We start from the raw sequence: 16223 nt of genomic DNA, 5'->3' as shown, positions 1-16223 counted from the left end.
TGTCCAGGCTTCAGTCCATAAATTGAAACTCAGGCGCAACTGGATTATGCAGCAAGACAATGAAAAATGATCCAAAGCATAGGAATAAGTCCTAGTCCTAGAAATAAGTGAAAGACTGTTCTCCACTTATCGGAAGTGTTTGGTAGCCGTTATTGCTGCTAAAAGTGGCACAACCAGATTTTAAGTTTAAGGGGGCAATTAGTTTTTTCACATTGGTGATAGGTGTTGGATCACCTTTTTCGATTCAATAATTAAAATAAATAAATACTGTATTGTGTGTTTACTCAAGTTTACTTTGTTTTATGTTGTATTGCATTTGAACATCTAAAACTATTTAGTAAGATATATACACAAAAGCAGAAGAAATCTGGTTGGGGCAAATACTTTTTCACAGCACTGTACAATGTAGCACATGTATAGTATACCATATCTTCACAATTATCTGAACATGCAGTACTGTGCAAAAGTTTTAGGCACATGCAAAGACATGCTGTAGCGCAAAGATGCCTTCAAAATAATGAAATTAAATGTTTCTACATTTTAAAAAAATACCATGAAGATCAGTAAACAGAAGTAAATAAAACAAAGTCGATATTTGGTGTGACAAAAAAATCAAAATAAAAATAAAAAATATTAGTCTCCGGTACAATTAGTGCAGTTTTATAAGGAAATGTTGAGCATCTTACAGAACCAGCCATGGTTCTTCTGGAAATTTGACTGTCGCACTTGCTTCTTTTTTTGCAGCAAAACCCAGCAGCCTTCATTGTGTTTTTTGTCTGAAAAGTGTCTCTAACATAATATGCTGCTTTCTTTAATGACATACAAACATTTTTCTGTAACATTAAATTTTTCCAGATTGTAGTGTTTGAGTGGAAATACTACAGTATAATGTACAGTATTACATGATACAGTATTTTTGGTAAAGAAGTAATTATGTAGCAGTGTGTAATGTTAAATCCTTGTAAGTAAACTTTGTCCAATCTCTGACACTATGCTAATGCTAATTACCCCAAACGTAGTCCCTTCTCATAACCTGCATAAACTGCAGCCACCATATAAACACTAACACAGGACATGTAGGCAAGTTAAAATTAGTCTAATGTAAATAAAATCAAAATATGGTATAAAAAAGATCCATATAATCTGTCAAATGTAGCTTTATCTCATTTTTGTCTATAAAAGACTACATATGACTACATATCAATGAATGTGCCAATCTCTTTGATTCGTGATTCTATTTTCTACTTCTCCCAGATGGACAGGAGGTGTTAGTCAATGGTTCACAGGAGACAGCAGCTTCTCAGGTAGGCATATTTTCAAAAGGGAATTTCAGAAATAATGAACAATGTGCAGTTATTATGCTATTTTATTATTATTTTCATTATAGTGATGTTCAAAACAGAGTAACTTGCAGTGAATCTCCATTAAACCCCGCTGCATTGCGGGAGAGATATTTTGTCTTATTATTGAGCTTTACGCAGTTCTGTAACAAGGATAATTACTCATTATTGTGACACTTGTTTCCATGGCAATGTGAATTCAGTTTTAAAAGAAAAAAAAAAACTCAAGATTTTGAAGCAGCACAACTGTATCTGCTGCCAAACTTTGTTTAAGAAATCATTACCAAACACCCCTTATATGGAGTATCTGTCAAGCTGATGTCCTTTAACTCATAACTATACAGTAGTTTTATCAATGAATTAATAATGTATAAATCATATTAGATTGATTTATTTCAACGGAGTCCTTTAAGCTGATTGATTCATTTATTCATGCAGGATGGAAATGGGAATCAGCTGGAGGACAAGACACCAAGCGAGGTACCAAGTACATTATAAACAGTTAAATGTGTGAATTAGGGTTTTTTCCACACTTCTGTTTTTTTGCTGTTGTTTTTTTTTTTGTATGTTTGGTCAAGTGTGAAAGTGAGAAAACGATTTCTGGTTAGTTGGTCTGAAGTTCACGTCAAGGTAACTTTGGGGTTAACTTTGAATAACATGGTTGTTTGAACTTGTTACTTCCTGCTTCACAGTGGTAGGAAACACATGCTGTGATCTGCAACGGAGTGTTCTGCAGGATGAATGCTACATACAGAACAGTGACAATTTAAAGGAAAAACTACTGGCTAGGGGTTATGAAGTGAGGAGCATTTTGCTGGCATGGTTTAGATCCACTTAAAAGAGAGAGATCTAACCTTTAATTGAAGTAAATTTATTCTAAGAAAGAATTTTTTATTTTTATTTTTACAGTTTGCGGTACCCCTAGAAATTCTTATGAACAAAATGCAACTGAAGCATGTTTCCATTTATATTTTACTTTTTGTTCCTAAGTGTTTAGGAATTCTTAGGCGGTCATCCATGACTTCCTGTTTCTCAGGGTTATAAATAGGTGGTGAGACCAAAGCCATTCATTCTTTGTCATTCATTCAACATGGGGAAGATTAGAGAATACACAAATGAAATACAACAACAATGAACCGGCGTGGATGGTTACACACAACGAAAAGGATGGTTAGAGGACGGTTAGGCAAACACTTCTCAAAGTCTCCAAGTCTACAACCAGATGCCACTTTCATGACAAGAATATTTATCAGGGCCTAAATCACAGTTGTATGGTTCTCACCAACTTCTATAACAAATAACAAATAACCTCAGGTGACAACAAAAGATTTCAATATGCATTCAGAAACCACGTGGGGGAAAATAAGTACACCCATCCAACTTCTACAATCATTAAGAGAGTAATTAGCTCTCAGGTGTTACTAAGGAAATGCACAAGATTAGTCAAGAAGTGTGACTACCTCTATAAAGGCAGAACTTTTGCCCTTTTGATTTTTTAGCACACTCAGGTGTGTGTCTACATCAGGCCAAAAAGAAAAGACCATCAGCCCTTGCTCAGTACATGCTCAGAGAAACAATTGTTGCTGCTCACCAATCTGGGAAGGGTTATGAGGCCATCTCCAAACAATTTGAAATTCACCATTCTGCAGTGAAAAAGATTGTTTAAAAATGGAGAGCTTTCGAGGCAGTAGGCAATCTTCCCAGGAGTGAGCATTCCAGCAAATACAGTCCAATGTCAGACTGATTAGTGCTCAGAGATATAAAGAAAAACCAAAGAGCTACATCATGTGACCTACAAGCTTCTACAAACACATTAAATGTTTATGTTTATGACAGCACAATCAGAAAAAGACAGAACAACTATGGCTTTCATGGAAGGGTGGCTAGGAAAAAGCCCATTCTCTCCAAAAAATATATGGCAGCATGAGTTTTATTCTTCAGTGAATAAAGACACAGAATTTTAGGAAGGTGTACTTTGTTTTCCCCATGACTCTGGCCAGTAGTGACACTGACATTGTAGTGTTATCTTAGTGAGTGCCACGCAGCTATGAGTGTATCAGGGATTTTTTACAAACTCATACAGTACATTAGTTCTTTGAAGCAAAATTAGTCAAACAGTACAACTTGGAAAAATGTACTTAGGTGCATACTAGCTGTGGCTGTAGGTCAGTGTACTCTGGTGGTGGACTTACTGACTGTTACAACAGAGCTGACACTGGAGACTCCTTCCATATATGTCAAATAAACAATTTCTTACAGAATGCTTCATGATATCACTGATTAGGTTTTTAAAAAATTTATTATTGTTAGATGTCAGTTATGTCCCAGTGAATGAGCTGTTGCTATAGAAACTATAATGTATTAGAACAAGCGCATTAATATAAACCTGTCATTTGAATTACAGTAGAAATTATTGTCAGAGCTGCTACTATAGAACAGTAATCAACACCTTCTGACTAATCAGAATCAGCAATCCAGCAGTGCTGTGGTATAATGATGATTATTAGTGTAATGTACTCTGTTGAGTGTGTATGTGTGTTAAATTTGTTCCTCTTCTCATGGCTTGTGTGTTTCAGGAAGTCTCTCAGCGACTGGTGAATCTCAGCGCTCAGCTCCATGCACTGCAGGTCAGATTCAAGCCCACATTATCTGAGTCATATCATACTGTATTCTGCATATTCATTTCCTTAACTGCGTATGTAATTAAACAGATCACAATTAAACTCGAATAGTTCTTTTAGCCTGAACCGGTTGTAATACACCAGTCACTCTTTTCCCAGGGTGCAGTGATTCGGCAGGACTCCATCGTAGAGTTTTGCGCACGTGAGGGTGGTACATCTCGAAGCCGCCCGGGGCGGTCTCTCTCACGTGAAGGAACCGGCGAAGTGGGGACAGCGGGCGAGCTGGCACTGCTTCAGCGCCAACACAGCCTCCTGCAGGAGGAGCTCGTACGCCTCAGAGGAGCTGAAGGAAGGCTCAAAGACAGCGAGAAGGCACGTGCCCAGCTCGAAAAACAACTACGAGGCCTGAAGTCCAACAGCGCTGCCCTTGGGGAAAGCACAGGGCATGCCCAGGTACTGTAGTAGATGAAGCTGTTTATATGTTGCAGTAGCTACAGGAGCAGAACAGGAAATATATGATGTAAAACAAGAGCATTAATAAGGATTTCTTTCGGTACTAGGTCTCTGAATGAAACTACAGTATGAAATCATCTCTGATGTTTTAGATACTTTATCAATTTTTCCTGTGCTCTAATGTATCAAGTACATAATTCATCGTCTTTTAACAAACACCCCTAATCGTTTCTCAATTTAATGATCATTAAGCACATAGGAGCTTATTAACTAGCTAGCGAGCAAAGATAACTCTCGCTGTGCTTCCTTGTAGGTATTTAGCTAGCTAGTAGCCAGTAGGCTTAAGGTTTTGAATGTCTGAAACCGGTAATTGATGTAAAATCCAGGGTAATATGTTTTGTTTTGTTTTTAAATACGTAATCCAGGGGCTCTTTTTATTAGCCTTTAAAACACAAAATAAATGCACTTTGCACATATCAGGATGCATTTTTACCATATTTCAAAAATGCACTCTCAGATGTAATGGAAAATAAGTGTGTGTGTGTGTGTGTGTGTGCGTGTGTGTGTGTGTGTGTGTGTGTGTGTTGTAACAATATGTAAGTGTACTGTACATAAATATAGGATCCAAAGTTAAATTGTTAAGTAAGGAATAAAAATCAATGGGAAAATATTCCATGATGGGTTGGTGAGATGCGCCCCAACCTGAAGCAGAGTCACTATTACTACCCCAAAGTGAATTATTTTCTTATAACAGCACACTCTGAACTGTTTTATTCCTCTTATTACAGCTCCACTCGGGTCCAAAAGTCTGAGACCGCAGTGAAAATCTGGGATTTTTTTTTCACAATTAAAATTGGAAATAAACAGAAGATTTTAGAATTTTTAAATATTTAAGACAAAGAAAGTAAATGTTCAGTATTTTGAATAATTAATATTCAAGATTTGGCACTATTTCTAAGTCCCTATTTAAATGTAAGCAAATGTGTGTTATTGACCATGTTAACTGCTTTGTACAAAAGATAAGATTTTCCTCATGTCTAATCTGTTCTATTGAAGCATGTGTTCAGACAATGTGCCAATCGATTTGATCTAAAATGGATTATAAGGTTCTGCAGAAGCTTGTGGCATCCATGCCAGCTCGAGTGCACACTGTCATTAAAGTAAATGTAAAAGAATTCAAAATAGAAGCATTTTCACTAGTGCTCTCAGACTTTTGGATCCCACTGTATTCGTCAACACTAATGGCTTCATTTTATTGTTACATTTAATGTTGTGGAACACTGTCATTACTACTGCTATTACTGTAACATTCCCTCACGTTTTTATCTCTCTTGAAGTTACCAAGACAAGAAAAACCTCCATAAAGTCTTGTTACAAAAGACTGTTAAGAAAAGTCTGTTACAAAACACTGACACTGGAGACTCCTTCCATGAAATGTTACATAAAAATGTTTTACAGGAATCAATGATTCGATGTTTTCTTTGTTAAATCTGTTTTATATTAGGTTTAAATTATGTAGAGCTGATATTATAGACAATTAATCAACACCTTGTGGTATAAATTTCGGAAGATATAGGCCTAGAGCTAGTAACTTCTGCCAAAACTATGATCATTTTTGTACTTTCGTTATTTAAAAACTAGTTTATTACTTATAATAACTGCCATATCCATATGAAATTTTAGTAAGTTACCTCTTTTTTCGCTCTAACAGGCTCTACTACATCGCAAAGGGAGTGAAACTGACCCAAACACTGACACGCCACTGGCCAGTCAGGCGTCTATGGAGCAGACAGACGGTCAGCAGGACGGCAGTGACATAGACGTAGATGTGATCTCAGACGATGACGATGATGAAGACTTGAAGGTGTCCCCCCGTTCCGAGAGTCCTAGAGGTCAGTACTCAGAGGATGTACAAGCGTAGACACATATTTTATGCTTTTTAGATTAAATATTCGAAGTTCGATTAAATATTAAAAGTTCACAACTCTGATTAGGATTAAAACAGAGCCTCTGAAAAGGGTTTCATTTTATTTTGTACCTGGAAATGTGGACATAATGTACTTTTTTATAAAAATGGTTTAAGGTACATAAATGGGCAGTAATTTGTTTTTAGAGTAAAGCTTTAAAGGTACACTAGTTGTACATTTCTAGGTAGAAGGTAAAGGTGCAAAGGTGTACGAGTGACGGTACCACCCCAGCATCCCAAGTCCAAATCCAAAGTGACGGTACCACCCCAAGTCCCATCCAAAAATGACATCTAAGCAAGTGAAAATATTTTGAATATAATAAAATGTATCTAGATTTCTTATTATAAGACGGAATAAAGCAAATATAAGTTTGTTAAACCTATTTCTAGACATTTGTACTAATTTCAGTGGTGGCTCAGTGGTTAAGATGTTGCACTACTGATCGGAAGGTCCTGAGTACAAACACCAGCGCTGCCACTGCTTGGCCCTGGAGCAAGGCCCTTAACCCTCAACTGCTCAGATGTATAAATGAGATAAATGTAAGTCGCTCTGGAAAAGGGCGTCTGCCAAATGCCAAAAATGTCAATATAAATTTCAAGCTTTAAATGTTCTTATTCTATTGCCAGCTAATTTTCCTTCTTTATAGAAAATAAATGCTTAAAATGAGCTAAATGATCTGCCAAAAAGAATAAGAATGTAAATTAGTAAAAATGTCTAGAAATAGGTTAAATAAACTTGTATTTGGTTTAGTGTAATCTTATAATCGGGAATACTTTATACCTTTGACTACATTCAAGATATTTCCACTTGCTAAGGTACTGTTTTGTTTTTTCCAGTGGTTTAATATCCTTAATTCTGGAGAGTGTAATTAACTAAAGTCTACACATTTTGTTTCATACTAATTGCACATTTTTATTTTTTTCACATTTTTTATATTTATTTCAGTTTTAGTTCAGTTTTTTTCCTCTGGGAGATCCAAACTCACAGCGAATATTGAGAACAGATAACATACACGAAAACCTTGCTTTTGTCTTGGCCCTTTTTCATCAAGTTTTGTAGGAAAGGTGCAAACTTTAGGCCACAGAAGTATCTATGTGCTCTAGATGGGACAGCAAGGCTCAGGTGTGTCACGTTAGTCATTGCCCCTTTAGCTCACCCCCAAACACCTCCCTCCCACACACCCTCCTGCCTGCTGTAGTCTGATTCATGAAACTGTTGTATGACTGAATAAACGAGTGACGCTATGAGCACTATTGATGCATCCGCTTCAGCTGCATGGAAACAAGCTCTCGCCCACTAGTCCTTCATTTACATATGATAACATACAATACACACCAATTTACCCTCATATACCTCTCTTTTAAATGAATCACACCCTTATTGATGTAGGTGTTCTAACAGTGAGCCAATAAAAGCCTTCAGCAGGATACAATTATTCAAAATCCAAAGAAAACAAGTAAATGGAGAAAAGAATATAAGTTTTTATGAAGCTGAGTTTGAGGTGCTTTTGAAAAATAAAGATGTTCTTTTTGGCAGCACAGAGTATCACAAAGTGAACACTTGTAGAAAAAAGATTGTATCAAATGTTACCAGAGTTTCACATAGAAAAGTAGCACTCAAAGAGGTTTGCTTTTGCAGTACTTTTATATTAATGATATCATGTAAGCCTGTTTTTTTGTTTGTTTGTTTTCAGAAGCAGGTAGAACCAATTTCTAACTTCACCTACGGATAGTTCTGCGAATTCAATTTGTAGCTTTTTATTCACTGTAGAACTGAAATATGTCACATTTCATTAAAATATTTAAGTGCCTTAAGAACAAATGTCCTTTGGTGAGAACAAAGTGGTAAACGATACAGGCCTCTTTTTTTTTTATTAGGCGCACGGTGGCTTAGTGGTTAGCACGTTCGCATCACTCCTCCAGGGTCCGGGGCTCGATTCCCACCGGGGCAATGTGTGTGCGGAGTGTGTGAGTGTGGCGTGTCTAAAGTGTATGAATGGGTGTGTGATTTTGCCCTGCGATGGACTGGCACCCTGTGCAGGGTGTACCCCTCCTTGTGCCCGATGCTCCCTGGGATTGGCTCCAGGTTCCCAGGTGAAGAAGGATTAAGCGGTAGAAGATGGATGGATGTAGTATAATGTTTTTGTATACAGCTTTTTTTTTTTTTTTTAGCTCCAGCAAATTACGTTACTGTGTGGTCCCAGATATTCAAGGAGTAAGTGTGTGAGAGTACACTGTGATAATAAAGTCATAAAGGAATCTGAAATACTTGTGCCTTTGACATTATGCTGTACTCTGAGGCAACAGGACTACCCGCTGTGCCACTTTGCTGCCAGTTAGTGATAAACAATAAGTGATATTTGGAGCTCAAGCATATAGGGACATAGTATAGTATTTATTTAAAAATAAATAAATAAAAACTCAAACGCAAAGTTTATTAGTAATGTACAATACTGGTTTCAAAATTACCAGCACACTTACAAAGTAGTATTTTGTGATGCTTGCCCTGGAGAGCAGAATGGCACTGAGTTGCTTTCTGTACCATCTAATAAGGTTGGAAACACTTGTAGAGGGATCTTTGTCTTACTCCTTCATGGAGAACATTTTACGCTCGTTTAAATTCTTCGGTTTGTACATGTGGATTTCCCTGTTCAGTTCAGACCACAGGTTTTCAGTAGGGTTCAAATACAAAAACAACAATGGTCAATGCAAAACAGTTATGTAAATACCAGTGGTTTCTGTTTCATGAAAGTTCAGCTGACATGCAACATGCATCTGTTAATATTCATTACATTTAAGACAAAATGACAGAAATATTGAAGCACAGTTTAATAACTCTATTGATCAGAAGCAAAATCTCTGCTTTCTTTTGTTTGTGCGTTTCTCCACAGCAATATCAAATTGTGTCCTTTTTTAGATACCCTTTGAGGCTATGCCTACATACCACACATGGTTAATTGTGCGTATCTTTAATTAAATGAGTAGTGAAATGCGCGCACACACAGCAGGAATGAACAATTGGTATTTATTAAAGCTTCATTGCTGATACTTGGGCATGTCATATGTGTATGCACATTTGGTGAACCCCAATTGTTTCATGCATATCAGACTTTTATGTGTAAGAAATAAGTTTTCTACACAATGAGAGGGCCTAGGACTCCTCCACCCTTGTATGGTTACAGCGGCATGTGACTGTGACTGTGCAGTGCAAATATAGCCATGCCCCAACATTGCAAAGACATGTTTAGAAGTAATACATTGTATCATCTCGAATAAACTGGTTCAGTGTCAAAATAAAAATTTGTAATTATAATGAAGAACCTAAGTTTACATGTCAGACAGCCTGCATACATGATTATTTAACTGATATTGATTTCATTAGAGCCGACGGTATTTAATATAACTAGCAGAAACTCCTGTGCAAATTCTGGATCGAAATTCTCATTTGCAAGACAGAATTTATTTATATGTGTAATATAGAAGTTCAATACATTGTGAGACACACCTTTCATAAAGGCCATGTACAGGGTCATCAGAAGGTCTTCAACTTTTGTGTAAGCTCTTTGGTATTTTCTCTCAGATCTTTTCATTTCATCAGCAGATTTTCAGTAACAACCTGACAGAAAATTTGTTCAGGCCCCAAAACACTGCAGAACATGCACTGTCCAGGAGTGAGAAGGATTGGGAGTGTTACTTCACTTTAATGTTTATTGTATTATTGTTGTTTTTAGCGGAAAAGTGTGCAGTGTTCAATAGATCACACTCAGTTGCAGAGAAGTCTGAGAACAAGCATTGCTAACTCTGATAATGATACCTCTTGAACATAATGTTTTCCCTTTCCTTTTAAATTGTCTGTGGCTAATATGTATACTTTTATTCCACCCCTATTTGACCCCTATTCCTAACCACCAGGGACAGCCACCTGAATACCTTTTTGTGCATGCTCATATGCATGCCGATACTTTCCATCAGTCACAGAGTGTTTCATGATATAGTATTTGTAATAAATACCATACAGTCACCTTTCCCTTTCTTCTTCTTGCATCATACGATTGACCACATGTAGACCTTATAGATCTATCCACTTAGTTCATGACAATGGTCGGGGCTACAGATGGTTACATTTTTTGTGAAATGTGATGGAAGTAGCCCTAACCCTCAATAGAATGGCTTGCCATATGAGCTATCACTGACTGAGTTGTTCCCTAGTTATCTACAAAATCGCTTTGTGTTGTGGCTCAGTATGGGTTTTCCCTCATTGCTCTCTCCTCCATGTGTTCATATTCCTGCTGTCGAGCAGGCCAGTGATTACATGCCACAATCAATTTAATAAATTAAAATAGCTTGAATCTGCTATAGCTTGAGTCCTGATAAATTAGCTTGAATATGCTAGTTTACAATACTGGGGCTGGAGTAAGGTTTCCTTTCATTCACCACTCATTCTTTCTGCCAGGTCAGATTTTCCCTTGGCATTATTTGCTCAGAGTATTCCACACCCCTTGCCATCTAATCAACCAATGGCCCTGTGGTTAGCTGTATTTCCATTGATATTTATGGATTTTTGGTTGCAAATGCTTTATAAACATAATGAGAAGCCCAGAAAGCCAATCCCTAGTCTTATCAATGAGTGCATACAGTGCCTCAACTGAAAATCAACAATTTAAATGCTGAGACTATTTGGGAAAACTTTGACTCTGGGGAGACTAATGTCCTCCAACAGAGCCCTCTTTATAATCCAATAGAATAGAAGTTACCCTTCCCAATACTCACCAAGTTCATCTCTGACCTCAAACACTCAAAAACAGGTTTGGGTTATCCTCTGCCTTCTCACAGGCACTGCTAATGGTTGCACTCGTAATGGTGGCAGCCAGTGCTAGGATGTCAGTTAAAACCTAAAAGTAGAATTTGAACAGACAGCTGAACTGTGCCCAGGCTCTGTTGTGCACAGTCTAGCTAATATGATGGATCACAGTCAGGCTAGCACACTTGCCAGACATTGATGCCTGTATTGCATTGCTGGTGGTCTCACCAAATGAAACACTATGTCCAGATGAGTGCTGCCTATGTGCTGAATGCAGACACATTATGTGTCTCAGATGCTGGTGAGAACATGGAGTGTTTTAGTCATTTTACTGCTAGCATTTGATAAATCAGTCCATGTAGTTTAGACATGATGCCAAGTGTGGTTAGTAAAATACACTCTGCTGGTGTCTGCAATCGACACCCCTGTCAGGGTCACTTTTTGCGGCTGAAACCAATGAGGTCCTGTAGAGGAGAGTTTTCAGAATCACAAATCTAGCTCAGCCGCATGACCATTAATATGGAACACCTGGTTTTGTGTTCCAGTGCCCAAGGTTCTGTCTCGCCCCAAAAGTAAGTCCTCCACAGTTATCCTAACTGAAAATAACTTATACCAGGGCTATACAACAATGCTTAACCCATGCATATGCCTGGGAGAGTGGTGTCTGTACCCAAAAGTGATGTCCAATTCACCAATGCCAAGTCAACACATTGCCCATTGTGATTTTCCCTGATGGAGCTGAAAAACCTGCTGCACTCACCATATACTACACGCTTTTACTCCTCTACTACAGATTCTTCCAATGTTGCATACAATTCAGTAACTAGGTCATATTTACAGTACCTGCTTGTGGCCCCAGTAAAACCTTGGTTTTTGCTGTTGATTTCACAAGTGGTCAGAACAACCTGATGGCTTCCTCTGTAAGCAGATATGCTGTTCACATTGGATGAAGAGATTTGGTACCCTCATCCAAGCCACCTGTGCTTATGGGTTTGGGCTCTTGGCATGAATCACCAATTGAGGACCACAAGCTCATAGTCCATGAAACACTCGTCAACCCAAGGAGTTAAGGAGTGTATACTGGATTTGAATGCCCTTGGATGGAAACTGTTCTATAAATGGTAATGCCCACTGGATCTGGTACATTGCCTTAAATACCATCTTTTTCTTTAAAAACTGCTAGACAGCAGCGAGTCTTCATATACACGATAGATTTGTGACAGCTATGGTAGCATCCCACAGCACCATGGATGGCATCTCTTAATAAACTTGGTACAACTTTTCAGAATGGGGCAAGGCATAAGGATACATGCACTGGTGGCCAGATGACTCTTGGCTAGTTAACGCTGAGATTTCTGTCCAAGGTCATGTCACTGAATTTTGTAAATCAGTTGATTGACCTTGTAGGGTTCCATGAATGCAAGTGTGCAGATCATTCCTTGTAGTGCCTGGTACAATCCCTACAGTACTAATTAGACTACAGTGATGATCCAATCCTCAAACCAACTGTTCATCTGTCATGGAGGAAGGGCACTCTGGGTCATCAACCTGGTGTACAGGTAAGCTGGACAGCCAACACCTACTGTGACATGCCTCTCTGTGAGGAGCACATCTAACTCATAGATGTGCTGCTACTTCTCTGGGTTCACTGTGCATTTTGTCCAGATACTACAAGGTTACAAAGTTAATCTCCCAGTGCCATGAGTGTGGCAGTCATATATGAACATGTTTCTAGCTATTCCCAGAGTGTGTTGGTTGCATTGTGTGGTACAGTGACATACACTATCTTAATGATTCACATCGCCCCTGTCTCTTAGGAGGGATGAAATAAAATGCTAGTTAAGTATGCACCTGTGGTTCTTATATAACCACCAGGGTTTCTTGTCACCATTTGGAACCAGTGCCAACCCAGTGAGAACTTGTTAAGGTTCCAAAGATGGCATCACTTTGGGACTTTTTTGGAAGATATCAGCATGCTTGCACAATAATATACCCAGGTGGTTCTCTGTCAGTTATCCAGGGTTCCATAAACGCACTTTCATTTGTAACTAGTGTTTTCAGCTGTGTTGTCAATAAAATGCCTAGCACCCAATTGTTCTCTTGGCAGTGTAAATTAATTATTATTATATTTTTGTATTATTTTTTCCAATATCTAGATTTGCAAGACATTCCTGAGGAGAGTGAGTCATCTGCAGAAGCTCGAGAACATGCTTCACACTGCTAATGCTCATCTGCTGCCCAGAACATAGAACTTGACCCTAGAGTAGCCAAATGGGACAGATGCTACTCTGCTGAAGCACAAGACTCCATGAGCAAGTCTTCCTCTGAACTTCAAGGGAAGAACATACAGCTGTCAATATTATTTTAACCATTTACTGACCTTGTTTCACAACTTTTTGTGGCATATTATTTGACATGTCTTCTTTTTATTTTTAATCCATTCATTTTGATATCAGTGGACCAATAAGCGAATGCCAAAGCAGCTTGATTGTCTGCAAATAGCAGGACTTGATATTGCATGAAAATTTAGATATTATATGAACACCTTCATCAGCCAAACTTCAGGATGTACTTGCTAAAGACACAAAGATACTGTAACGTGACACAAAACATACATACAAACCAGTTATGCTTAAATAGTGAAATAGTCGTGTGTGTTGCAAACGTTTACTTTTTCGCTCTTTATTTGTAATTTATTTATTCTTCTTTTGCTGACAGAAATATTTCTTTGATAAACATTTCAAGCACACGCTAAAAGAAGCCATAACCTGGACGAAAAAAACTTCTGTGGAAGTAAAAAAAAAAAGTAAAACAATGTTTTTACTACACTGAGTTATTACAGGTTTACGTAAGCATGAGTACTTTAGTAAGATTTATATATTTTTGCTGTTATTTTGTTTTGGTTCACAGGAGATGATTCACTGAACCCAGATAGAGGTGTTTCATTTATATATATATATATATATATATATATATATATATATATATATATATATATATATATAAAATAGAATATAAAACATTGCTAATTATTTCAATATCGGTTGCTTCTTTGCGTTTTTTCTTTGTACATCTATGTTTTAGTTTTGAATTGTACAATTTAACAGTGCCATAATCGCTTGTCTGTACAGGTGAAGTGTCTTAAGCTCTGATTTCAGGAAACAAAATACAGAAATTATTGTATGCTTTAAAATGTTTCGGTTTACTTATGAATGAAAGAATTTGTATGGAAAAATTGAGAAATATTGAAATGTTTTAATATTGTTCAAAGTGACTACTATTATAACTCAAGACTATTGTTATGGATTTCGGAATTAAAGTCTATGGACTCAAATAGTGATGCACAATACACCAATATAATCTTTCTGAATAAGTTACTTATCATTTACTTGCTCTTATTGGATCTTTTGTTACAGAACTGCTCACAGTTAAAGGTCAAACTACTAATGGAATGCTGAACAGTCGTGGAAATAGAGCAAGGTTGAATAATACTGCCAGATTACAGTTAGGTTGGACCCCTACTTCAACGCCTAATTCACATGCCCACATGCTTTATTATTCACATACTGGTAGCAGCCAGCCCTGGTGGATGCTGGGTTAAGAAGTGAAAACCATCTGTTGAAATCTAGAACTGTCATTTTAATCCACAGCATAATGTCAGGGAAGACAAATATTAATATATCATGGCATGGCAAAGATTGTGTTCACTCACACACACACACTTTCTCTATTACTACAAACATAATGATAAAATCTTCTCTGTATCAGCTGCTGTCCTTCTCATTCAAAGTCACAGACACTCGTACAAACACACACACACACACACACACACACACACACACACACACACTCACACACACACACTCGCACACTCGCACACTACCTCATCCATCATCCAGACCAGATCAGTGCTTTTGAGGTTGGAGTGAATGAGCACGAAAGAGAGACAGAGAGAGAGAATTGTGAATATAAGGGGAAGAGCAAATATAACACATCTATATTTAATTCTAAACATACTTCATCTTTAGTGTTTTGAGTACTACTCATGCCTAGATACTGTACATATGAGGTTTAAGGGTAATAGTTTATTACAAATGTTTAAAATATAAAAAGAATTTTAACATACATCGAAGATACTGTCTCAGTGATCTTTTGGAGGCATGCAGTTCTATTGTAATGTGAGAAAAAAAATTGTTTCAGAATAAAACACAAAAATAAACAGGTTTTTTTTCTTGTGAATGTTACACATAATTTGTCTAGATGAAATGTTTTCTGTGTCCTTCAATTAATTTAAATTTCCTGAATTTCCCAGTTAAATATCAAGTCTTAAAACTAACATTCATTTTCAGTGTAGAATCCCTCATCCAAATTTAAACCCCAGTCATCACCTAAAATTAGCCCTGTATCTACCTTGACCCTCAAACTACACAGGGCACCTTTAGCCTTTCATTGTGAGCAAAAGCTGCTTTTGTTGTATTAGAAAAATGATATTACAGACAGGATTTCTAGCGACGGATATTGTCATTCCTGAATGCTGTGTTATAGCAAAGGCCACACCACACATAGCAGGATAAAGCAGAGTATCGACTGACATGCCATAAATGTACTACATGACCTGGGATGGCAGACACACACACACACCTGTGCCTGTCACAAACAGGCTTTGTCTTATTATAGCAGAGGCCTTATTCCCTCCCACACCCTTGATCCTTTCATTGTCTTGTTTATTACATGTAATAACTCACTATTCCACTTATATCTGAGAAGACACACATGAGGAGATAAAAAGTGAACACAGGAAGAAATCAAGGGAAAGTTGCAAAGGAGAAAACGGAAAGGAAATAGAGCCATGAAGACTAAACATGGACAATATACGACAAATCTGTCTAGTGTTTGTTGTCACAACATGACTAGTTTGAATGAGACAGAATGATTTTATTAATATTGCCAAGGGATCTCATTTGTTCTATGCCTGTATTAGGTAGCTACATGGACAGAGACCTGGGTGGGGCAATAAAAGGGGGCATGGTGTAATTAAGATG

General features: G+C 37.5%; 1 protein-coding gene across 7 annotated transcripts in view; it reads left to right on the top strand.

The window, feature by feature from the left end:
• The window catches only part of arhgef1a (Rho guanine nucleotide exchange factor (GEF) 1a), an 87483-nt gene extending 72058 nt beyond the window's left edge, over nt 1-15425 (top strand). For all 7 annotated transcript variants that reach the window (XM_017481350.3, XM_017481351.3, XM_047159160.2 and 4 more), the window contains 6 exons: nt 1255-1304; nt 1779-1820; nt 3917-3967; nt 4121-4414; nt 6126-6306; nt 13338-15425. In XM_017481350.3, coding sequence (XP_017336839.1) covers nt 1255-1304; nt 1779-1820; nt 3917-3967; nt 4121-4414; nt 6126-6306; nt 13338-13405 — 686 coding nt within the window. In that variant the 3' untranslated portion in view covers nt 13406-15425. The remainder of the gene's footprint in view (nt 1-1254; nt 1305-1778; nt 1821-3916; nt 3968-4120; nt 4415-6125; nt 6307-13337) is intronic.
• The last annotated feature ends 798 nt before the right edge of the window (nt 15426-16223 follow it).

The sequence above is a fragment of the Ictalurus punctatus genome, chromosome 12, assembly GCF_001660625.3.
Source record: "Ictalurus punctatus breed USDA103 chromosome 12, Coco_2.0, whole genome shotgun sequence".
Classification (NCBI taxonomy): domain Eukaryota; kingdom Metazoa; phylum Chordata; class Actinopteri; order Siluriformes; family Ictaluridae; genus Ictalurus; species Ictalurus punctatus.
Note: the sequence above shows the minus strand (reverse complement) of the source record. Positions and strands in the feature narration are given on the sequence as shown.